Source organism: Rhipicephalus sanguineus, chromosome 7 (assembly GCF_013339695.2).
Source record: "Rhipicephalus sanguineus isolate Rsan-2018 chromosome 7, BIME_Rsan_1.4, whole genome shotgun sequence".
Taxonomy (NCBI): Eukaryota; Metazoa; Arthropoda; class Arachnida; order Ixodida; family Ixodidae; genus Rhipicephalus; species Rhipicephalus sanguineus.
The window spans coordinates 142,138,037-142,162,964 of NC_051182.1; the positions used below are offsets into that span (position 1 = coordinate 142,138,037).

Sequence of the window (24,928 nt, forward strand, 5' to 3'; positions counted from 1 at the left end):
ATAAAGAGCATGCGGTGTACGTGTGGAGCGTTCCCTAGCGCGCCACAGTATGCGCAACGTCGAAAATTTGAAAGAGATAAGGCGCAAACAAACGTCGCTGGGAGAAGTGGGTATGCCCAAGGTCGCGATGGCACACATCGTTGTGGCGGTGCCATCGTCTCAATCTATGCATGCTATCGCGTACGCAGAGTTAGTGCTGGTTGTGTACTGGTCTAGTTTGTTACAGCCTGCCTGCGTTGCAAGGACAGTTATACAACGGTTTTTTTTTTTGTGCGTCGAAGGCCGCAGTGCGATGCCGTACGTGGCCGATACGAAATGTAAATGCAGCGTAACGCACGTTGCACACCTCATTTTGCGTTGCAGCTTATGATCTCCGATTATGAAAGAGAGAAAAGCTGCACGTTATGCGTGTCTTACATCTCATCAAAGTAGACATCAAATTATCATGCGTGGGCTTTTGTAACCCGTAATCGCAAATTTTGCTTTTCGCCTTATTTGTTCACGTTTTGGTGTTTCTCACGTTAGATGCCTGTTCCATTTCGGAAACCAGCTTGGTGTTGGAGCGATGGCAACGTTGAAAGTTCATGTCATGGTGCTGCAGTATTCTCTGTATGATAGTTGTCTCTGAGAATAGCAAGCCATCATGGAACGCTAGAACGAGACATTCAGCCAGCAAACAGATGCATAGTTAATTTTGAATGCAGCTTTCCTTATACAATGCTTATACACCACAGTTCTGAACAGTAATGATAGTGATGACGCAGGTAATGCATCGTATCAGCTCAATTTTCATGTATCCTTGACGAAGTAAATCCTGACCGAGGTCCATGAATCAACGTCCGTGACATTAAAAATTGCAATCCATCCGACTGGTACAAGAAAGCCGTTAACTTGTCTCCTTATCCGATATTAGCTCTCAGTGCGTCCAGACTCATCTTGTTACAGATTAAACTGCATCGACATTTTCTGACGTGATCCTTCTGTCTGTCAGTACACGCCTCGGCAAGGCTTAGCGGTACGATAAACCAGAACATCGCCTTCACATTGTTCACACTTGAATTGACCACTCACTCATCAAGCTTGATCAGTTATCTACGATTTTATATAGGAGTATATAGAAAGCGATGACTTCAGCAATAAGTGCTGGTGCCGGTTTTAGTTGAGACACGCGTATAAAGTTCTATTGCGATAGCAATTATATGGACAGTCTCTGCTGAATTTTGCCGTCGCCGTCGTCATACACCGTATATGTATAAGTATGTATGTATATATATATATATATATATATATATATATATATATATATATATATATATATATATATATCAAAGTCCCAAAGAAAAATAATTCCGAAAAATGCTTTCGAAGCGCGGAATCGAACCAGCGACCCATCGTTCCGCAGCGCGTGGCGCTAACCACTACGCCAGAAAGCGCAGACCCTTCACGTAGCTATCGGCGAGCGTTATATACACACCATTTACCGCTGGCAGGACTCAGAGACGGGAGGCGCTTATAAGCGTTTTTTCATTAAAAGCGAGATGGCGCGATTAGCGCGACGGGCGGATTTAAAAGTCGTCGGCGAGCTCGCTCGCTTCTTCTTATATTTCCGCAGGGAGAACCTCGCCATTCCGCTGTCTGCTCGCGCGGTTACCTCGTGGTGAGGGGAAGAGGTATGTTTGGAGCTTTCACCGTGATGTCCACGCTCATGTTACGGAGCGTACGAAAGTCACTCGAGCTCAAGGGACGCCGCTAAACGAACAAACAGAAGATGAGCGCGAACTATCGAGTGTCACAGCTCGACACTTGAAGCACGCTAGTTTCCTTCGATGCTTAGGCCGCCTTTGCAACAGGAGCGCTGTTCAAACTGAGAGTATCCATTGGCGAACCTCACTTCTTATATAGCATTAGTTTCTTGCTATCGCATTCATTGCTGCGCCCTTGCGGCGAAACTGTGACTTTTTTTTATTCAGATAAGAATGTTTCTTTCTGGCCAAGATATGCAGGATTTGCTTGGAAACTTCATGCAACGATCATCGTTATCAGCCTATTCTATGTCCTCTACTGGACGAATACCTCTTGGCCTCTAATTCAGCCTGCCTGGCGCAAGCGGACTCCGTTTTATGCCTGCGAACGTCTCAATCTCATCGCTCAACCTAACTCTCTGCCTTCTTCGGTTCATATCCCATGTCTTTGTATTGATTCCGTTGCTCTTATTGACCCCAGGTTGTCCTTCCTACGCACTACGTGGCCAGCACAGGAACCATTTTTTCCGCCTAATGTCCAGTAAAACACACTTTAGCGAAGTAATCTTACTCTCGATCTCACTGCGGGCCATTCATGACCTTTGCCATTCATCCTCTTTTGTCGTTGGCAGAGGCATGCGCACAGTGGAAATAGGGGGGCGAGGGGGGCGCCCGCCCCCTCTAATCACCTAAGGGGTGCAGCAAGTCTGCCCAATATGTTTATTCAGTCTGGCCTGTCCCGTCATTGCTTCAAACACAAGGTTGTGGACACGTAGGTCTTAACGATAAGCGCGGCTGAGGATCCGTGGCACTGCACTCCCATAATTGTTTATTACCACCTTTACTCCTGCAAAGCCTGGACCAAAGGCAGCAAGCCATTGCGCGAAGCATGGCATCGCTTAATTTTCCCTTTTGCATTCATTTCGAAGCTCATTTTCTTTCTCACTCGACCAACGGACGGGACTGGGGTGAAATTTGCCCCCTGTCCTCATGTAGAATCTTGTGCACGCCTATGGTGGTTGCAATATCGACCCATTGGCGGAGCCAGCGGATCGAGCCTTTCTGCAGCTTAGACGGTCAGGCGTCGCCACGCCAAACCTTCCCTATCTCACTTTCTTCGGGACTCGCTCCTCTCCTGGTGTCGTTAGCGCTCACCGCATCAGTCTCCGACTCATTCGGCTTTGTGATCCAGAAGTCGAGCGATCGTCATTTGATCACCCGCCGCGATAGCTTCATTCCCATCGTGGAGTAATGCAGAAAACGTCTCTTCAAACAAGCTTCCGTGATCGCCAAAAGATAATGAAACTAAAGCTGTGGCGATGGGCGTACCGCGTAGCACATATATAAACTTTGCGAATTCGTGTCATGGCTTGGTGTCATTGCTTGGCTGCCGCACTACACGCCACGCCATGACTCTTTGGGGTCATGGCTTCGCGTGTAGTCATGGCTTTCGGAGTCATGCGCCATGACTATAAGGGCCATTAATGTCAAGGCCACGCCATGACATTATTGGCCCTTGTCCTCATGTAGATCGTGTAGATCATGTAGATCAATTCAGATCAATTCATGACTTAAGAGTCATGAATTGATCTGAAGCAGGGTTTGAGTGCGGGCTAGTCGGTGCTCCATTGTAAACTTGCTTACGGCGCCGACAAAGACGAAAGGACAGAAAGACGCAGCGCTTGTCGTTGTCGTTCTATCTATCCTGTCGTCTTTGTCTGCGCTGTACGCAAGTTTATCATGAAGTACTACCAATCACTGGTCCAGGAGCATTTGGGACATCTTCATAAGATAATCATCCCCACTCCATGGTGCTTTCAACTCTTCGTAGTGTTTGGATGACATTACCTCGAAGTCCCGACCTGCTAAACGCCTCTATATCGTGCGCTTCCGCTGTCGGCACGGAAGCTAAGAGTTCGAGAAAAGCCGGTGGACTTGCAGAAAGGGGGGGGGGGGGATACTCCATCATTGTGTATCGAAATGTGCGTGGTCTGTATACATATCCAGAGGAAAGCACGAGTCACTTCTGGTGTACAGAATACCTCCACGTCCACCCTCGCGCCTCATCGGCGATGACTTCAGCGTCGGTGGCGTCAGTTGATCCAGATTCCACGACTGCGATGCTTCCTTTCTCGATGGCTTTTTTTTGTCTCTGTATGTGTTTGTGATATGTTATTGTGGTTGTTGACGGTCGCTGATCCGACGCTCACCCGCACGCGTTTGCTGCGCCGATGGTAGCCGAAGACAAGCCGCATTTTCCAGTCGATCCTTCCTGAACCGACATCGCCGCTCTTGGGGTCACGCAATCGGTACGCAAGAACGGTACGCTCCCGGCTTTCGTGAGAACCGCCGGAATCCGATAAGAAGTGGGTGCCTACTCACCGAGCAGCCATCCAGCGACCTTTTGTTCGACGCTTGTTTCTTTTACGGCCGCGTACAGGATGCCGGCTGGCGCAGGTAATCGGTTAATCAGGCATGGAGCACCGGGCCACCACAATGGAGGTGATATTCCAGTGCCGTAGGCGACTGTTCATTCAGGGCCTAGCCTCGTTCAAGTCGGTAAACAAATTTCCCTGCCTTGTGCAAGCTTCGTCTGGTGATAGGATGTTGCAACTGTAGGCTTGCTTATTGATACTCGGGAGCGTAGGTGGAAGTACTGATCCCGCTCCGCGCTCGTACTTGACACCGCTAAACTCTGAGACACGATTGGCTCAAGGGCGTAGCCAGATTTTTTTTTCTTTTTTGCGCAGGTTTTTGAGCGCTTCAATTAACCATTATGTATCTTCGGGCATGTATATGTATATGTGCGTGTATATATACGCGGCGCCGAACGGGAAATTTCCGGGGAGGCGGTTAAACTCCCCCACCCTAGTGGCTGCGCCAGTGGACTGGACGTAAGCGCATGAGAAATCCGGCCGATGTCTCGCCTTGAACCTCTGGCCACTATTCCATGTTAGCACCAAATAATTGTGTTCCACTGCTGCCGCAAAGTTTAATGTTGTACCAGTGTGGAATCTCTTATATCACCTCTGCAGTTAGAGCAGTCGTCTACGACCGTCGTACACTGCTAGCATACGTCCGCGACAACATCGGCAGGGCGTACAACAAACCACGTACGCTGACATAATGAGCCTGTAGATCACTAAGAAGAATTCATAAGCCCTTGCCCTACTGGGAATAGAGGTAAGAGAAGCTTTGTGTCTGCGTGCCTGACGTGTAACTTTTCTTTCTTTCTTTCTTTCTTTCTTTCTTTCTTTCTTTCTTTCTTTCTTTCTTTCTTTCTTTCTTTCTTTCTTTCTTTCTTTCTTTCTTTCTTTCTTTCTTTCTTTCTTTCTTTCTTTCTTTCTCTCTTCCTTTCTTTCTTTCTTTCTTTCTTTCTTTCTTTCTTTCTTTCTTTCTTTCTGTCGCAATCCGCAGTGCTCCCTCAACTGTTTGCTTCCTCTATGCCGGGATCGAACATTAAACCATCTGCTAAGCAGCGCAGCACTTCTGTTGTTACAGGCAACAACGACAGTCATGCGTTCATGTGCAGGACAACAGTGAAATGTGGCAACGTGAAATGACAAGTGACCTCCATAAAAGATCAGATTGCCATATCATAAGTCCACGATCGAGAAAGCACCAGTTATTGGAATACTGCGCATACAAACACGCATGAGACCAACGCCCCTTCAAAGGCCGCATTTCGGTATAATCGCCGGAACCGGGCCTCTCGCGTACATCTCTGAGTTCTAATAGCTTCGCTTAAAAAGCTCTTTATCGTACGCACAAGTGGGCTAACGATTAGCGCACATACGCCGTAACAGTTAAAATAGAAGCTCAAAGTAAGGGCCAGCCTGAATGATGAGGTCTGGTAGGGAATTCAGTGCCTTTTCATTGGCGCCCTGTTTTTGGACGCGGTGGATAGAAGGCTGCAAGGTGTGCGCACATACATCGCAGCCCTTGTATTAAGTAAACGTGTGCTCGGATATCATGTATATCCAATATAACTCTTCGACCAGAACCATTGATTTCTTACCCGTTTTATTTGTTAGTATACTTTTAACAGCGGAACTGTATGTGCTCGGCAAACCCCTGTGGAGCGTTTGCGAAAACTATCATCATCATGCCGGCGCATACTCTTTTCGTCGATTTCTTCGTGTGCTGCTTCGCTCCCGGAACACGTGCGCCCGGCGCATGCGCTCTCCTGCTGCGCCGATTAGTCCGGTGTGGGATGAAATAACTCGGATGAACGAGCGACGAAGTACAGAGAAAAAGAAAGAGGGAGAAAGCAAGAAATAGATAGAAAGAAAGAGAAGGAGAGACATAGAGGAGAATAAATGGAAGTGAGAGAAGAAAGATAGAAAGACAGAGAAAGCAACACACATAGAGAGAAAGTGATAGGAAGAAACACACGCAAAAACAGAAAAAAAAAATACACAGATCAAGAGAAAGAGAAAGAAAGATAGAAACAAAGGAAGAGAAGCAAGGAAATGGAGAAAGAGAAAATGAGAGAAAGAAACCGATATAAACAGAAAGAAAGAAATGAAAAGAAACCGACAAAAAATGAAGGAAAAATCACACCATTTCCCGCTAAAGGGGACCATGAGGCGATGCGAAGCAACGTTTCGGCATGTCGAGCCCGCGTTTCAGAGGGAGAGTGGAGAGGGGGTAGAGGGGGAGGGGAGAGAAGATGGGTAGGGGAGAGGGGAAGTGGAGAGGGAAATTTGAGAGGGGGAGGGGAAGGGGGATAGGGGGAGGGGAGTGGGGAGGTCTGTGGAGAGTAGGTGTGCGGAGAGGGCTTGCGCATGCGCAGTAAGGGAGGTCACGACGCACACCCCCACCACCACCGGTTTGAACTCCGCCATAAGATGCTTCGCATCTAAAAAACAGGGACAACGGTGAGAAAGAGAAAGAAAGAGAGGAAGAAAGAAAGAGAAACGAGGAAAGCCGCCCAGCTCCGGTGTGTGTTCCAGCCTCGCTATACTAACGCAAGCTGTGCCCATTTTGTTTTTAATTTTCCGAAAACCGGAAGTAAGTGTTCGATCGCGAATTCTTCCAAGACAATTGAGACTGTCACTCGTTTCTCGTGACACTAAAGGGTGTTGCCTAGAACAACGTCACCGTTGAGCGCAGCAGTTGAACTGCCCAAAAGTTTTCAGTGGTCACTTTCAGCAAATTTTACACACCTCTAACCGTACTTCCTTGCGGTCGTGACCCGCCTTCAAGTCATACGAATACCGAATAACTTTTTTACGGACCCTTACGTCAATGCCATGTATCATATGCGGCCATATATCTGTATATATGACTGCAAGTATGGCAATTCTTTGCCATATATAAATGAAAAAAGGGCCATATATGGCGTGGCTGGCCCATATATATGGCGTCAACTGCAGCGAGGTATCCTTATTAGGGGCGAAGCTCCTTAAGGTGGCACCCATTCGTCCCTCGTAGTCGTAGTAGTGCGTAACCAGTCGTAACGCTAGTACCAGATCTTGACCTCCAAGGTGGTGCCGGAGGGAGATTTTTCCTGTGCTTTGTTGAACAATAAAAAATTCGCAGCGTGCGCGTTAACTAAAAGCCGAATTCTTCTGTCTCTCATTCCCCATTAGCAGCCATTGGCATGTTCCAGTAGGAAACGTTAGTAGAAGTAGAAGCGTAAGTGTTAGCTAAAAGCCGACTTCTTCTGTCTCTCATTCCCATTAGCAGCCATTGTTTACCTCCAAGGTAGTGCCTGGTGAAATTTCTCCTGTGCGTGATTAAAGAATAAAAATTTTGTTCAAAACGCCGTTGATTGATGAAATAAACCAACGAAAGACGCCAGATGTTTTCTAAAAGCAAAACTAAAGAACGCCAGATGTTTCTAAAGCGAAACGAAAAGACGCCAGCTGCTTAACGAAAGACGCCAGATGTTTCCTAAAGCAATGGTTTTCTAAACAATGAAAATTCACAGCGTACATGTAAAATTAAAGTGAGCTGCAAGTCGTCATAACTCATCGAACCTTTAGTATAAACGCGCCCGATCTCACGTCGGTGATGATGTACTGGGCAGAATTCACGGAAGATTCACGGTTTACCGATGAACCTCCGCAGCTTCGCCCACTCATCATCATTCACTCCGTGGATATGCTGTGATTTTTTTTACCAAAAAAAAGGATTCATTGCATTGTTATACCGGGCCAATCGCTGTCAGGTAGCAAGAGGACCAATAAAACAATTGACTTGCTGTAGTTTTTGTTGAATACTTCGTTGTACAACGGTAATTGAAAAGCAATGACAGCAAGACCACCGACTCCTGGCTGCAACCTAGTCGGATGTAGCACCCCACTCTAAAGAAAAGGACACGTGCCTTCGCAGTCAGGCTAATTTCTATTCTTAAAGGCTACAGTGAAATGTTTATCTCCGTGCTACATTGTCTGTATGCAGAAAACGTCCGCCTTCAGTGCCTGTACTGTGCTTGCTTGCGCGTGCTGCAAGCTTGAAACCCGATATAATCACGAAACAGGGATCAAGCAACGGTCGTCTATAGCGTCCTTAAACGCTTGCCTTCGTCGCACGCGCCGCATTCCGAGGCAGCATATGTCAGGCTTGATCCTGATTTACAAGCATCGCATCCCTCTATCGATGCTTCTTCGCATTGCTTCCCTGTCCTTTGTTTTCGAGCGCGTGGGGCTGCCTGGTGCGTCCGATGAAGATCGTTCCTCCCGGTGCCAGCTTAGTTGCCAGTTGCCAGTCGGGCGTACCGCTGCGTTTTCTTGTTCGGTCGATAAGGTCGGGAACAGCCTACCGTACCTGTCTTTCTGATCCTCCTTGCATTACGTAGAGAGTGAGCGTTCGGAACTTGTTTAGCACGAAGGGTTTAAAAGCGTTTCGTAGTCGCGTGAAACGTTTCCAGATTGGAGCCACGTCCAAGGAGCACGGTAATAGGTCCGGGAAGAAGCCGTACGATGCGTTTCGTTTCACAGCGTAGCTGTATATCGCTAGGAGGTGCGGAAGTGTGGTGGTCCGTGAGTGTAAAGAAACTATGATGACAAAGCAATGATAGCATGTGCTACTCTGACGTTCTTACGGGGCTTGCACCAATTTTCTATTCAGGTTTTGTCAGCATATATAGCTAGGGATGATACCACAAGCCGCAGCATGAATCGCTACCCGTAATACCATTTTTTCTCCTTTAAGCTTACGAAGCAAAGTTTGAAGAACGCATCTCCTAAATGTTGCGAGAGAAATCAAAAGCTGCACATCGATAGATCGCAGCTCGCGATAAACACCGGGGCCGCACGTTTCAGATTGACTGGTTAACCATCTGCACGGAGTGTTTGGGTGGCTGGTTGGTTGGTTTCTTTTTTTTTTTCGTTCTCACTTTCTGGATTCAGGAAGGCTCGTGCCCACGTTGAAATTGGCATGCTATTAGCGTCCCTAATAACAGTCTGGGTCCCTGCAGAAAAGTAGTTATCACAGGTCTTCTAGCCTTGTACCTAGCTTCGCAACCTTGTGGTGACATTGGTGTTCACTGTGCACCAAGATGAAAGCAATGCTGCGTCAGTAGTGCAGCAATCATTACTACAAAACTTGTGAAGTGTAGCTCTTCCATTGAAAGCCCTGCCTTTTTGTTCCTTTTTCTTTCTTTGGCTCACTGCGAAAATAGAATCCAAACACTTCAATGGATGTCAACTGTCTTCTGCTTCAGTTATGCTCACTTAGGTTTAGTTACAGATGAAATTGGGAAACTTCACGTAGTTAAGCTTGATCCGGTTTCCTCAACCTTGCAGTTTTTCATGCCGACATTGGGAAGCTGAAAGCTGTTCATCAACCATCAACCAGCACTTTCTTAGAATCATCTGTAGCACAGAAACGAGGATTTAGTTTATGGCTTCATAATGGCTCCAACATAAAAAATGTGTTAATAGTCCCAATGTTCCGGAACCAACCTTCGTAAAGGGGGAAGGAGGACTGCAATGGCGAGAATAAACGTGTAAACGTATTTCTTAATAGGATGAAGAGGAAGTAGGGACATACGAGCTTTCATAGCTTTTCTTGGTGTATTTGCGAGTCATTCACCAGAGAAGCAATTCTGTCCAAACTTCTAGCTTCGAAACCAGTGTTTTTACCAACCTCTGAACGTTTCCAATCACTCCATCTTTGCACCGAGGCACTGTTGCATACTATACTCTTTTTTTCTTTCACGGTACTCTCAGAGTGGTCAACTGTAGGTCGCAGGTGATGGCAGAAGCCAGGAACGAGCATATGTAGGAGGTTTTGTGAGCGTCTTGGAGAAAACAGGACTATAAGTACAGAAGTGTTTTGAATTATTCTCTGGTAAAAACCCTGGTTACGTTTGTGAGTCCATGATACTTACTTCTCAGGACGACACGATGTACAGCCATCGCTGAAGCTCGTTCTTGTGTTGTAAGGTCTCACTCACTCACTCACTCACTCACTCACTCACTCACTCACTCACTCACTCACTCACTCAATCAATCAATCAATCAATCAATCAATCAATCAATCAATCAATCAATCAATCAATCAATCAATAAATAAATCAATCAATCAATCAATCAATCGGTCGCCAACAGATACAATCAACAAACACATCGATTCAGCAGGCAAGGGGGGGTATCGCGAAATGGTCGTAGTGTCATCGTTCGTTATACAAAGCCCGGAATAGGAGGCACCAGCTAGCCTATCTACAAATCACTTTAAGCTTTTAGTACTCTTTTTGTTTGTTTTTTCGATTAGTCTTTGTACTTTGGAATTCACTGCATGCGGGTGCGGTGCACCACAAAGATGGGAATAAGTTCTACAGTGATTTTTGTCCCTCAGTGATGCCTTATTAACCCTGCGGGACTTATGTGAACAAACAGCACAGGATGGCTTTCATTCGCGCCGAGTCCTACCCGTCGGGCATAGTGACGCATGGCAACAAGACCAGTCTTTTCTACCTATTCTTCGTTGTCGCAGACCCTCAACGGAAAGTCCCCGCTGATATATTACATCACAACTTTCTCAATTCAAGCACTACCCCTCGGGCGTTCGACTTGCGACGCCTGTGGTGCTATAGATATGGATAAGAAAAACAAACACCAATCTCTCTCATATAGCAAGCAATGACGCTCACAAGGCACATTTACGTAGACGCTCACACCCCGTCTGAATCCTGCGTTTTACAGTTGATAAAGCAAAAAGAGGTAATTTTCTACAATTTGCGCACTTTGAAACGCTTCGGACTCGATACGGAATCTCGAAAAGAGATGCATGCTCCGTATGTAACTACGACCTCGCTTATGAATGCGACCAGGCCAAGGTCTGAAGGCACGGAGCGAGTTTCCTTGCGCAGGGTAGTGAGAAGATACACCTAGATACTAGAACGTACGTGTTTTTTCGATTCTTTCTCCTTTTTTCTTCTTTTTCGTTTTCTTTTTGTTTCGTTTTTATTCGCGCGAACAGTCTCTCGCCTTTCGCTGGGGCGCAGTCCCGTACTTGACTGGGAGCGGGAACATGGCATCGTGGGTTTCGCGTCCAGTCCCACCCAGGCTATAACCGGCACTCGCCTCGTGACGTCAGCGAGGACAAAGAAGTGAAGAGGAGAACGCTGGAATAAATAGAAGATCGCGCGCCTCGGCTCTCTAAAATTCTCGTCATAATCATCCGTGTTGGTGCTGCGGAGTGGTTCCTGCGCGTGGAGGTTACCTGCGAGAGATGTCAAACGCAGAGGCAGAGGAGGTGAACACTTCCCGCATGGCGAACGTCCACGTAGAAGGAGAGACAGAGGGTTGAGATTGAGTTTAGTCAAGATAGAGACGATCATCAACGTCGCGCTGACTTTCAACTCGCCCTCTTCTGACTAAAAACTTCGTACATATATACGTACGACTAGCATGCTCACCGCCATTCACGTTTCACCTTCAAAGTTTTCAAGTTTCTTAGTGTGTATAAGCATTTTTATGCCGACTCAAACAGAAATCTTTTGTGTCCGTCCCTGTCTCATGTAGCACCAATCGTTACAAAGAAATGAATGCAGAAAACATAATAATATTTGTAGGAGGTGCTGGGTTTTGAACCTAGCGCCAATGCCCACAAGCCCAGCGTTCTTCTGCTCGTGGTAGCACGGACATGCTCTCATGCAACATGTATTATACATAATAAGAAAGGGGAAATAGACAACCACCCATTTGTAGCACGAAGTCACAAGGAAATCCATACGGACTTCTCAGAAATAAAGCCTCTTAGTCGCCGAAAAATTCGTCCTGGTCCGGGGTTGCTGGGGAGCCCCGGAACTGGTTGTCTATTTCCCCTTTCTTAACGCTTCCGCCACCTCGCGGGATTCCGCAAAGCTGATTTTCAATGTATTATAATGTAAACTTCAACACGTCTGCACGCAAACTTCCTAGTTAAAGCTGGCTGCCACACGAGAACTCAGACCGATATTGCTAATCATCTGGCTAGTGCAGTGCTCAGAATACGCTAAAGCGTCACCAGTCACTGCGTACGCACAAACATACACAAACCACAAGAGAGTGCTTTACCACCCAGTGCCACCCACCGTCTATTTCTTCTTGAGAGTCTGAAGGGGCTGGACGCTGGGGTCCACGGTGTACTTCAGGGTGGTGGTCGGGCCGTACGAGATGTACCGCTGAGCGTAGTGCTGGACTGCAGCCGGGATAGCGTGCGACGTAACGACAGCTGGGGCTGCCTCGTGGACCACGGCAGCCGGAGATGTCACCACGGAGGCCGGAGCCGTAGCATGGCTGTAGCGAACGCCTCCGAGGCCGTAGCCGTAGCCGTAGGTGATGAGCTGCCTGAGCTCGGCTTCCGTGGGCACGTGGTGCAGCACAGCAGCCGAGGCTGGAACGGCGGCGGCGGCACCGTGGTACGTTACCGAACCTGGGAGGACATTCGTGACCGCCACGGGGGCGGGAGCCGCTTGGATGAGGGCCGCTCCGTTGAGGGCGCCCTGAACGGCATCGTCGATACCGCCGGCGTAGCGGAGTCCTCCGACTCCGAACATGATACTTTGTCCTGCAGTGTGTTTTCATACATGTGGGTGTGGTTAGCTTTGTTAGATGTCGAAAGCAAGTGGTTTGTGCTGGTGTTGTAGATGTTGCTACGGGCGGTAGTTAGCCTGGCAGCAGTCCTGGCCGGCAAACGTTCAGCCCCGAGCGTCTCTTTCAGTGACAGATACATCACCGTAACTCAGTCCAACCGAGTCTCTCGTAGAAACGGCGGACATAATTCATTTATTTCATGCGCGCAATATCTGCAGTGCATTTGGGAATGATAACTTCCCGTGCACATTCACGAGGGAGCTCACTTTTTCTCATGCTAATATAAGCACATTACAGAAGCGCTTTCAGGACCAGTTTGGTCCTATGTATGTACTTTGCTTGCATTCAGAAAAATGTGATGAAACCTCTACTCTATTAGCCCGGGTCATCATACTGCAAGACACCCAATAAGAGTTTTTGCCAGCCAGCCAATTAGCCGCCCCTTGTATTCGGGTCTTCAAGACTTCGCCGTTGCGGTCGCTACATTTCAACATTACGTCCCAAAAAACATTCTATTCAAATGAGCCCTTCTCATCGCAGGTTACTGTAAATATTACGCGAGAACCGATGTTAATAGTCAGTGCATGCATGCCTTTATGAAGTCGTCATAGTCACTTCCGCTAGCAGTGTAGTTACGCCTAGTTCAAGAAAACATATCACGATAATATATTAAGCATAAATTGTTGAATGTATATTCTTCGGGGAAATTACACCGAAGTGTGCATTTTCACTAAGTGTGCACAGGTAGCACTGACATTTCATGACTTTCTGTATGAGCAAAACAGTGGTTCACATGCTACGTATACGGCGTCAAAAGTATAGAGACCACTACTTTCTAGAAAACTGAATTTTCTAGCGATTTGTGTCTGAATTCGATCGAACTGCACAGAACATGTTTGCGTGTTTGCGAACAGGCCGGTACTCTAAATTCGAGGCTGCCTGCCGAAGCAGCGGGCACATTCAGCTTTTTCTTGTCTCGTGGTCTCTAAACATTTGACGCTGACTGTACAGCGCTCTTTACACTCTGTCTCTGTCGTCGTCCTTTCAGTTTTGCGCGCTGTTACAGATTTTGCAATGAACCAATTAACCGAGCAAGCAAACATTTTTGATCGCCTATATAATCAATCTGCACAGCGTTAGTGCCGAATCGTGGCGTTTAAGTCCATGAAACGCGTGTCTTAACTCACCTGGGGTCACACCGACGGCACCGGCTGGGTGGCCAACGACGGTAGTAGCGACAGCCGGACTGTGCACCACGGCTCCCGGAATCTGGTGGACAACGGCCTGTCCGGGTGTGGTCACGGTGGCCGTCCTGTACGTGGTAACAGCAGCTCCGGTGACTGGGGTCACGACGGAACCGGTGGCAACAGCTGGATGATGGACAACAGACACCGCTGGCTGGTGAAGAATAGCCGCACCCGGAGCGCCGACGGCCGCAGTTTTGTAAGTTGTCACGGCGCCGGTGCTGACAGGGGCGACGAGGGTGCCAGTGGCCACTGCTGGCTGGTGAAAGACGTGGATGTCTGGCTGCTGCAGGGCCGTGGTGCGGTAGGTGGTGATACCGGGCTGCTGAACGACAGTGCCGGTTGGGGCACTGATGGTGGCCGTCCTGTAGGTGGTAACGGCACCTGGACGCTGGACTACGGTGGCCGTAGGAGCAGAGATGGTAGCTGTCCTGTAAGTAGTGACGGCGCCTGGAACTTGCTGCACGATAGCAGATCCGGGAGTGGTGACAGCGCCAGTTCTGTAGGTGGTAACTCCCGGAATCTGCTGGACGACGGCTGAGCCTGGGACGGTGTACGTTCTGACGCCAGTGACGGCGACTCCCGGCTGCTGGACAACAGCGGCTCCTGGTGAAGTGACAGTCGAGGTCCTGTACGTAGTGACGCCTGGAACCTGCTGAACAACAGCGCCTCCTGGAGAGGTGACGGTGGCGGCCCTGTAAGTGGTGACGCCTGGGACTTGCTGGACAACAGCGCCTCCTGGAGCAGTCACGGTGGCAGTCCTGTAGGTTGTGACGCCAGGGACTTGCTGGACAACAGCGCCCCCTGGAGAAGTCACGGTGGCGGTCCTGTACGTGGTGACGCCTGGAACTTGCTGGACAACAGCGCCGCCAGGCGCAGTCAAGGTGGCGGTCCTGTAGGTAGTAACTGCTGGACCGGGAGCTGTGTGTACAATGGCGGCGCCGGGAGCGGAGACGGTGGCGGTCTTGTAGGTGGTCACAGCCGCTCCCGGGCTGGTCACAGCGACGCCTGGAGCGTGGTGGTAAACAGTGGCTCCCGGGGTGTGCAGAAGACCGAAACCCTCACCGTGCACGACCGCACCAGGATGGTACAGCGAGCCATAGCGGGTACCGCCCAAGCCGTATCCGTAGCCGAAGTTGACAGGCCTAGTGTGGTAATGAATTTCAGGGATGCCAATTGTACGCGTTCCATAGCCGAGACCATAGATGTATCCCGGGGTGTGCTGCACGACGCCAGCGCCCGGCTGGGTGACGGTGGTCACGCCGTAAGCCGCGGAACCTGGCCGAACTGTGGTGATCGCAGAGCCTGGCTGGTAGGTAAGCGTGCCGGCACCGTAAGCCGCTCCGGGTTTAACGGTCGTGACCGCAGAGCCCGGCTGGTAGGTCACAGCATTGATGTTGTAGGCCGTTCCGGGCCTGTAAGTAGTAACCGTGGATCCCGGCTGGTAGGACACGGCTCCGTAGCCGTAGGCCGATCCGGGCCTCACCGTGGTGATAGCCTGTCCTGGACGGTAAGCCACAGCCCCGTAGCCATAAGCGGCTCCCGGGTGCACCGTGGTCACGGCTTGTCCTGGCTGGTGGTGGAGGAGCAGGCCTGCGCCATAATGAGCGCCGCCAATTCCGTAACCAAAACCGTAACTACCACCAGGCCTGACAAGCGTGATACCGTAAGTACCTCCGACTCCGTAGGCGCCCTGTGTGGTGTACACGGCTCCGGGAATGTGGCTCACGGCCAGACCTCCAGGCTGCACAACGCGGTGCTGGGTCACGGCGATGCCGGGCACGGGGCTGACGACGGTGGCCGGCTGGACGACGCGCTGCTGTGTCTGGGTAACCGTGACGGCCGGCTGGTGCTCGGTCACGGTGACAGCCGGCTGAACGACGCGGTGCTGAGTGATGGCGATTCCGGGCTGTGTCACAGCGATAGCTGGCTGTACCACTCGCTGCTGAGTGAGCGTTATGGCCGGCTGCTGCTGAGTCACGGTCACTGCAGGCTGGACAACCCGCTGCTGAGTGACGGTGATGGCTGGTTGCTGCTGGGTAAGGGTCACTGCCGGCTGCACGACCCTTTGCTGGGTGTAGGTGACAGCGGGCTGTTGCTGTGTCACAGTAATGGCCGGCTGCACGACCCTCTGCTGGGTCAGAGTGATAGCGGGCCGCTGCTGGGTCACAGTGATGGCGGGCTGCACCACACGTTGCTGAGTGACGGTTACGGCGGGCTGCGAGACACTGACGCCGTGGGTGTCGGTGATGGGAGGTCCGTGAACGGTGGTGCCGGAATGGCCGCGAGAAACGGTGGGCACACCCTCAGGGATCACGCCTCCGCTCTGGTGGTACTGGAGGGCTCCGGGACCACGGGCCACATAGCCCACATTGCCGACCTTGGCAATGTCGAGGTGGTGGAGCCCATCGGCCAGCGCGTACGACGCGAGGCCAAGAAACACGGTGGCCACCTGCAATCACAGTACAAACACCTTTGTATATAGTATATATGTTTTGTGGTCCTACGTGCCAAAACCAATCTCTAGTTATGAGTTACGCCGTAGGGGAGGGCTCCTGAAATTTCGACGACCTGGTGCTCTTTATACACGCGCCTTTAGCACTTCGCCTCCATCTAAGTGCGGCCGCCGCGGCCGGCATTTGATTCCGTGGCTTTCGGGTTAGCAGTCGAGCACCGTAATCACGAGACCACCACGGCCGGTGCGAACACCTTTGTGATACAGAACTCGGAGGCACGAGCCAGGTTTTGTAAAAGACTGCAAAACTAACAGGTGCGACAATTCCATCAAGCGGAGAGCTAAAGTGTTTAGCAGACGCTGTCTGTGATTCCATTCCTTGTTTTTTGGGCAATTCGTTACGGTACCTGCCACGAGAACGTGGGCAGAATAAGAAGCAGTGACATGCTTCAAAAGCATCCATGGCAGAGGGCATTATCTTCGCCCTTCGTCAAGTCAGCCCCGCGATTACGGTAGACACATATACCACTGACACGGCACCTTGGATTGTCCAAGGCTGTCTTAATTATTTAATCTAGTTCCGATTTATTACTATCTCCCACATATTAGACCGGTACACTCCACAGCTGCGTGAAAGAGAATCGGACCTTATATCAACTCGGATATATCTGCTCGGAAGCCATCGGAGCTTATATCAATAGTATACCAATCAAACTTGTACGTGTCCGAAGCGACAAATTGGTACCAACGCTTGGCACTCACAGACGGCGCATAAACATTGTCTTTGTTATTATTGCACATTGCGGTCATGCGAGTGATCCACTACAATACAGGGCTCTGATAGTCCAGAAAATGCACGTGGTACCATTGTCCATAACGGAACGCGACTAGGTCTAAAGAAAGTATATTGCCTAATTAAACCGTGATGGCAATCAAATTCAGTGTCACGTCTTCTCGCCCCTGGTAAGCACGTCTATGTGATCTCATAATATAGTGTGGGTCTTCACGGCTGATTTGCTTGAACTTCAGACGCTTTATCACGCAGCTGCCTTTGGCTATACGATTTACAACGCACTACCATGCTAAAAATGTTCACACGGTCCCTAATGCACTCTCCTGAAACGACTCGTAGGCGACAGCTGTCTTCTTCTTTTTCATCTGTCACGTACGTGATGAACGTCATCATCTGACATCACGATACGTTATAGGGACGTAATGATCATGCCAAAAATTTTTGCAACCTGTGGACGTCATCATGATGTCATCACGCAATGATGATTTTTCGCACTACTCGTGTTGACGCCGCCAACCGTCAATTTTCGCCTTTGATAAGGCTTTTAAGAATTTCACATTAATAAAATACTATAACAAGGAGCTGTGCCAATCGGTACATTCTAACCATGCAATTTAACGAAGACAATGTAAACAATTTTTACTGTTTCTACTACATTGTTGTCAGTTTGTGCAGCAGTAAAGCTGGACAGGCGGCTCGATCATTCATTATCCGCAGTACGCCGGCTCAGATTGTCGTGACAGTACGCACCCGAGATTAAGCGTCTTCGATCCTCACCGCTTATGCTAATTTTCTCTTTATTTAGGAAGGCCTCACAGGTCTACAAAGAGACACATGGTGAGGGTGGCATGTGGGACAATCTAATACATAATATATTGGATGCATGCAAGGATTCGAAAATTGTCGCAGAACGAAGAAGATCATAATATCGAATGGTAGTGTGTTAGAAAAAAAAAATGAAATTAATAGTGAAAAATAAATTAAGAGATAAGCACACAAAAAAAACAAGCAGTTGCCTAGCATAGCCGCAAGTGTAGCACAAAAATTGCGTAATGCCGCCACTATATAACAAATTTGATCATTATACATTACATAACAGAGACACACAAGCGTGACAGTTCAATCAAAACTAAATTGCAATCGAATTGAAAAGCACCCATCTACTAGCTAAGCACGGGAAAAAAAAAAGAAAAGAAACCAAGCGCAGTGTGAAGAAAACTGTTTGATCAACAGAATGCACAAAACATCAGCGTTTCTCAGCAAAGTAATGCTATCCGTTAGGCTGCATTGATTTCTCCTTCACGTTGCTGGGGGGGGAGAGTGAAATAAATTCTCTGGAACATTATGTGAAGTAACCACGGCATCATTATGAGGCATGGCGTAGTGCGGGACTGGGGATCAATTTTGACCGCCTTGGGTTCTCGAACACCTTTCTTAATCAGGGCATGGGTACATGCCCCCGTAAATATGCGGCCGCCGTAACAAAGAACATAACCTTGCTTAGCAGTGCTTAGCCGTGCGAAAACATTGCTGCTGGTCAACGACATTGAGTCGTGAAACGAGGGTAAGTTCGACATTATTAAGTTCAACCACGTAGGAATACTCTACCTAAGTTAAATGCATATTTTTATTGCACACTTAGTAGATAATATGTTAAAATGGCAGAACAATTTTGCCGTGACGAAACAAATATCCGTCTTTAAAATTATTTTCGCGAAGTGCGTTCTAAGCATACTGAATAGGGAAATTTTCTTGCTATGAACACGCACCTTGCCTTCGTGTTCATGCCTCCACTATTGCACGTGGCGTCGGGTCACAGCTTTTAGGCATCTAAGAATAGCAGTTACAATTAACCAAGAAAGCTTTCTTAAACCCGAGCGTCGATTCCGGGGATCACGTCCCTTCCAGTCCGCAAATGCATTCGCAGAAAATTAGCGTCTGTGTTTCGTCCGGAGCATACATACTAGACAGTGCGCTTTTACGCTTCTGAAACAAAACATTTATCGCGGACGTAAGAATGCCGAAGAAGGCCAGGAGACATCGAAGGGTGTTTGAAGTATCTTTCTCTATCTTGCCTGCGTTTCAAGAAACCGCTGCGTCGCGCTGTCAAAGGCGGTCGAATGGCCTGACGCGCGACGCTAGCGGCGCTTGACGGCGAGGGGCGGAAGTGCAAGTTGCTGTGAGAAAGCTCTAGGTGGCGCTACTCGCTCTTGCGTAAATCCGCGCGTAGCGATCGTTGCGCGTAATAAACGGCGTCGCATTAACGGACATACACGTTCAATGTATCAACGTGGGCAACGAAACACGCACCGAAGTTGATCACTTCGTGCTGAGGGAATTGTTACTAGACTGTAGCTAGTGAAATAACAAGTGGGGAATCTCAATCCGCCATCCGAAACCCGCCAACTATTTCTTTGTGAACTCGAGGTCTTCTTACCACACTCCTTTCTTCTTGATTCTTTAATTCCTCATATAATGTCTGATCGGAAACCCTTGAATATTTTGTCCCCTGTATCCGTCGCAATGTTACGTCTTCGGAACCAACAGGGAAAAGCACAGCTCTTTCATTTCATTATGGCACCAACATGCTATTATTTACACAACGCTATTTACACAACGTATCTGCTTTGTTACTTCATTGGACCCTGCAAAAGAGTAGTACTGTTGTAGGCCGGCCAAAAGGTAATTTGTTGAGAACCCTGGGCAGCCTGTATTTCATATTATGATGGAATTACCGATTACCCGTATGGACGACCAGGTGTTCACTAAGTTTATTTTCTTTACATATTGCTCTTGCGTGTGCATTGCTGATGTTGAGCGAGTGTATCCATGCTCACAACTTCTCAGATGAGAAAAACACCCGATTATACATTCCTCTTGCTTGGAACTATTCAGCCTACAAATATGCGCCCAAATACATCGGGAACCGCATTTTCTTTTCATGTTTTGTGAAGGGGAACTTAGCATCAAGGTATACGCCGAAATGTAATAAATTTTGCCGCAACTTTTATAACAAATATTTTTAAGAGTGGCGCGACTCATTCCGCAGCTTAAGCATACTGACACCCTTCAGGTTCCTCGTTGCCGCGTTATTTTCGAAGCACTTATTAACGGAGTGAATCAGCGTTTAAAACAGTCATTTTAGTTTTTGGTGAAATATAAAAATCTCGGGATAATTTATGAAGAAATCTTCTGAAATTCCCCAATGTCCAACTTGAGCGTAGCACACGCGTCTCTAGAAATTCTTCATACTCCATCTGTGAAGTGTTACACATGCGTAACACTAAAGCACGTGTATCACACGACTCTGAAGCATTGTGTCCATTTTCCTGAGCACGATAACAGTGATGGTTTGCATCCACTTTATATTGTTAGCATTCTTTCTTATATATATCTTGTTGGTATTCTTAATCAATACTAAACATTCTCGATCAGTAAATTTTATACGTATACAGGACGAAATCTATTTCCTGCTCGCACTTTGCATGTATTATAAGATAGGTGTTATTCTGGCGTCCCGGCAATAGATTTGCACTACTGAAACGAGGTATTTGTACTACTGAGACGTGGTAATAACCCGCGCGTAACCTTATTTAGTGCAAATGCCAAGGGAAACGATGATCACGTGAGGCATTGAAGCCAGTGAAAAGCCGTTCGTCTACGGCAGATATACTAATCATTGACCTCGCGGTCAAAGCGCAGTCAATGGCCAGCCCTACACACCGTCTGTTTGAGTCGCAATGCATGGCTCTCTAAAGCCACAACGGCGCGACCCTTTATCGCAGGGTGTCATCGGGCCGCAGCAGTTCTCGGATTTCCTATACCCGGAGGAGAGAGACACGTCTCGCGTGGTGACCGGGTGATGTCACGCATTTGATAGTGCCACTTTCGCGATCATGATTCGTATTCCTTATCTTGACCCGGTTGGCGCATACAGTTCTCTCTAAACGAACGTCGATCTCGTTCCCCCGAGCTTTACTTTTCGGCTGTTTTTTTTTTTTTTTTTCTGCGCCACAAAATCCAGTTATTGAACTGTGGGAAGCTAAGTGGACCTCTTTCTGAATTCCTTTTTCTCTGAGGCTGGAGCGTGTCTAGGAGAAAGTACGATTGGGAGAACGAACTCAGGCGTCGTCCAGGCAGCAAAGAGCTTCATTGTTTTGGGATTTCTATGCGGTTTATCCATGCCTCAACTTACGAAACCTTTTAGGGCCTTATGGAACTTTCTACGGCCTAAATCACCGTGAGTGTCATGCGCTCTGCCAGAAATGCCGTAGGTAGTTACTTGCCATGCTCAATCATCGTCAAGCGATGTTTAAACATGTGCTAGTTGGTACGACATTCTAATGCAGTTGCGCTCAGCGAAAGGCACGAAAGACTAAGGACAAAGAGAACAAGAGAAGTAGTGAGCAATTAGGGCCTTGTTGAGTACTTTCGAGCATCTGCAGCCAGAAGGTATAAGGGATTTTTCTGCAGCCAGAACATCTGCAGCCAGAAGTTATAAGGGTCGTTTCCTGTTTCGCAGTTCATCTAGAGCCGCAGGCCAGATTCGCGAGGCCGAACGCAGACTCCCCAAGTACTTAAATATCTTTTGACGCTACCACAGCGTAAAAAAGACTCTTTGGCACTGTGGTAGCGCTCCGTTGTAAGCACTCAGCAGGATATCATGGCTACTTTGCATGTATGCGCCGTGAATGTCCGCTTAAAAGAATGTGTGGACTTCTATGCGCCAATATATAGAAGGGCAGATCTGAACCTGCAGTTACATCTCGGCTATTAAGTTTTGCCGGGATTTCTTATCAATCTCATTGTTGTGCTGAAAATACGATGTAAGGTAGCCAAGACTGTTTTATGATGCAGGCTTAAACGTAGCCTCGAAAATCGGGTTGTAAGTTGAGTTCAGCTGCCACGTGTACGCAATATTTGCCTTGCGTGATCCTTCCTTCAATTTGTACAAATCGGCACAGCTCGTCTGGTGCTCCATTAGTATTTATCTGCCACATTTCTGTGATTTTCATCCTTCTTCGTCTTCACATGTGCTCCGACAAAAAACTGCCACATCTATGCAAACGCCAAGCAGGGCCGACATCGAGAAGGTTTGTCATCATTGGAGATGTGTCGTACGGTAACCTACCAAGGATACACAATTCATCTGTGATTGCAACAGGCAACTTATGTTGTCTGTTCCGTGCTGCTGTCAACTTGGAATATTCAGGGGGATCTCACGGCACTTGAAGGCTAGTTCGTTTAATGAATGAGGGCAACCGCTTATACAAAGGGAGCTCAGCTATTCCGATTATAAATGGTACATAATAAATGTACGAACAGTAAGCTTCTACTCAGTGCTTCTTATAGTGTTGCTGTTTCAAATGAAATGACATGCAGTAGTCGTAAATAATCGCATAGATGGAACTTTGGATTAGTAGAAGGATTGAAAGCTGGGCTAGTTTGTGACCGTACTTAAACATTTTTCAAACAGTGCAACGATGACGAGGACGAAGGCACTGCGCTGTGGTTTGTGGTTCTTTTCTCTTCGTCTTCGTCGTCGTTGCGCTGTTTGAAGAATGTTCAAGTTGGGATTAGTAACTGCGTGTTTGTGGAAGCTGATAATGAAACCCTGAGAGTTTAGAGATTACACGTACCCTCCGACCTTGTCACATCGCGCCTCTCATGGATGAAGGAAAGTTGTGAATATTTTAAGTGCTTTCCCAACAGGGAGAACTATTGATTCATGTTTCATGGCGGATGCGACCGCCCCTTAACAAAGACTGCACTAAGGTACTCATCCATCCAAATGCGGATTTGGGACTAGGCCATTACAAAGTGTACGAAATTGGACGAGTTAATGCAAGCATAACTTTAAGCACTGGGCCAATGCAATGTAGACGGGTCCGGTGGTAGACGAAATACAGGTAGTAGTATTTTCAGCAAATATGTTATTATAAACTTGCCTCCCAAAGGGCATATAAACTTGACAAAAGGTCAGTTTCCCATTGAACAAGCTTGCCTGATCTGCACTCGCTGAACAAGGACTATTCTGTCAGCGTCCAAAATACGGATAGAGTTCTGGAGTAACAAAGTCCACGGCTCATTATAGGTGGCTCTCAGCCTTTGTCCGGTAGTAGACGCGTGGTACTAGAGTACAGTCACGGCATAGGCAGGTCAAGCGCCTCATCCTGCTACATTCTTGGTAATTTGAAAGATAACTTGATCGGTCATTTGCTGCGTTCGTTGCAGCAGCCGTACAGAGTATTCGCGACCACAGTGAAACGCGAACCATGTTCCCCACGTCACCGCGATACCGTCACATATGGTAGGGAGGACGGCAGACGCCTGGGTATCCTTCGCTGTTCGAGGGCACAAACTCACCCGCGAGAGACAATGAAATAATATGGCACTCTCTTGATGGTCAACAAATTATCGAAATGATATTCGCGATTCTTTCTTCTTGGCGGAACATTGCTCGAGATCACGCGTATCCACAATGCGTCACCCTGGGTCGTCGCCGAAAAATACAATGTAATACAAAGGATGGAATACCACTGGCACGAAATCCTAAGCCTCACGCTCGAAACACCCAGAGTTGGCATTTTTCGGTACTCACAAGAATTGTCATGGTTGCGCCCCCGTATGGATGCAGCGAGACGGCCGTGCCGTCAGGGGCGAACCATCTTTTTATACTGAGGATGACTTGCGAGCACCCTCCTCGCCCATCGCGTCGCCCTACCAGGCTTCGAGGTGAGAGGAGAACACGAGAAAGGAGTTGACCAGTCCGCAGTTATATAAGAAGTGCCGCCTCGAGCGTCAACAGCGCTCGGCCACTACCTAAAGTCGCCAGCAAACCAGTGCTCGTCCTGGTGGTGGCCTGGTGAACGGAACTATGCGGGACCGTCACTCTCTCCAACCTCCTCTCCGGAACGGTGGTGAAAGGGAACCCTTGGATACGTGACAAAAGAAGAGCTAACATCCTCTTCCCACCCTTGGTCCACAACTCCTCGCCCATTCACTTCGAAGAATGTGTCGTCCTCAGCACGAACACACCACGGTCCCTGCTGCTCTTCCATCCTCCTCGCTTTTAGGTCTCTTACAGGAGTAAGATTCTATGGAAAACCGATTCGCCGTGCCGGTAAAGAGATCAAAAAGGATAGAAGAAAGTAGCTGATCGCTGCCTTCTCTCTCTTACTGTCTCTTTCGATTAATTCATTTCCTCCTCCTCCTCACTGCCCTCGAATAGGTCTTCTGGTCAGTCTCGACTTGAGCACCGTAAGAAGACGTTCCTTGCCGTAGAAGGTCACCACGGCATATCCGCTTGCTGCACAAGTCGACAACGATCGAGGGAAAGAGAGTCGAGTTACGTGCTTCTTCTTTCTTTGTTTCATGTTTGCCTTCTCTATGTTTTTTACTGGCTCGGCCCCAGTATACTTATTTTACAACCTCAACTCATCTCCGTTTCGCAGTCGCCCTTGTACGCAGTGGCAAACTCGGCTTTCCGCCAGCGGCATGAAAAATTTTAAATTTAATGCACTGAGGCAACACAATGTGACGACACCGACATCCCAGTCATGCCGCACTGTGCGCGGCACAGAGGCCCGCCGCGGCTATGTTCAAGCGTGGAAAGGGAAGGGGAACTCAGTGAAGGTGCAGCGAGGTCTTCGAGACACCCAGGA

At 48.3% G+C, this 24,928-nt stretch overlaps 1 protein-coding gene across 8 annotated transcripts; it reads right to left on the bottom strand.

The window, feature by feature from the left end:
- Positions 1-11,156: 11,156 nt before the first annotated feature.
- Positions 11,157-24,046, bottom strand: LOC119400102 (uncharacterized). 8 transcript variants are annotated; one of them, XM_049417973.1, is made up of 5 exons: positions 23,866-24,046; positions 14,669-16,468; positions 13,960-14,602; positions 12,271-12,746; positions 11,157-11,417 (listed from the first exon to the last, which is right to left on the bottom strand). In XM_049417973.1, exons 1-4 carry the CDS (start codon positions 23,875-23,877, stop codon positions 12,274-12,276), a joined length of 2,928 nt encoding a protein of 975 aa, XP_049273930.1. In that variant the 5' UTR covers positions 23,878-24,046; the 3' UTR covers positions 11,157-11,417; positions 12,271-12,273. The 8 variants fall into 8 exon arrangements, with proteins under 8 accessions (XP_049273930.1, XP_037522971.1, XP_049273931.1 ...); XM_037667043.2 differs by having other exon boundaries at positions 13,960-15,585; positions 15,691-16,468; positions 23,866-24,045; XM_049417974.1 differs by having other exon boundaries at positions 13,960-15,582; positions 15,688-16,468; positions 23,866-24,045.
- Between the last annotated feature and the right edge of the window lie 882 nt (positions 24,047-24,928).

Coding starts and splice junctions, on each gene's coding strand:
- LOC119400102 (XM_037667040.2), bottom strand. Junction 12,747..13,959: donor TGCCGTCGGTGTGACCCCAG/GTGAGTTAAGAC, acceptor AACACACTGCAG/GACAAAGTATCATGTTCGGA.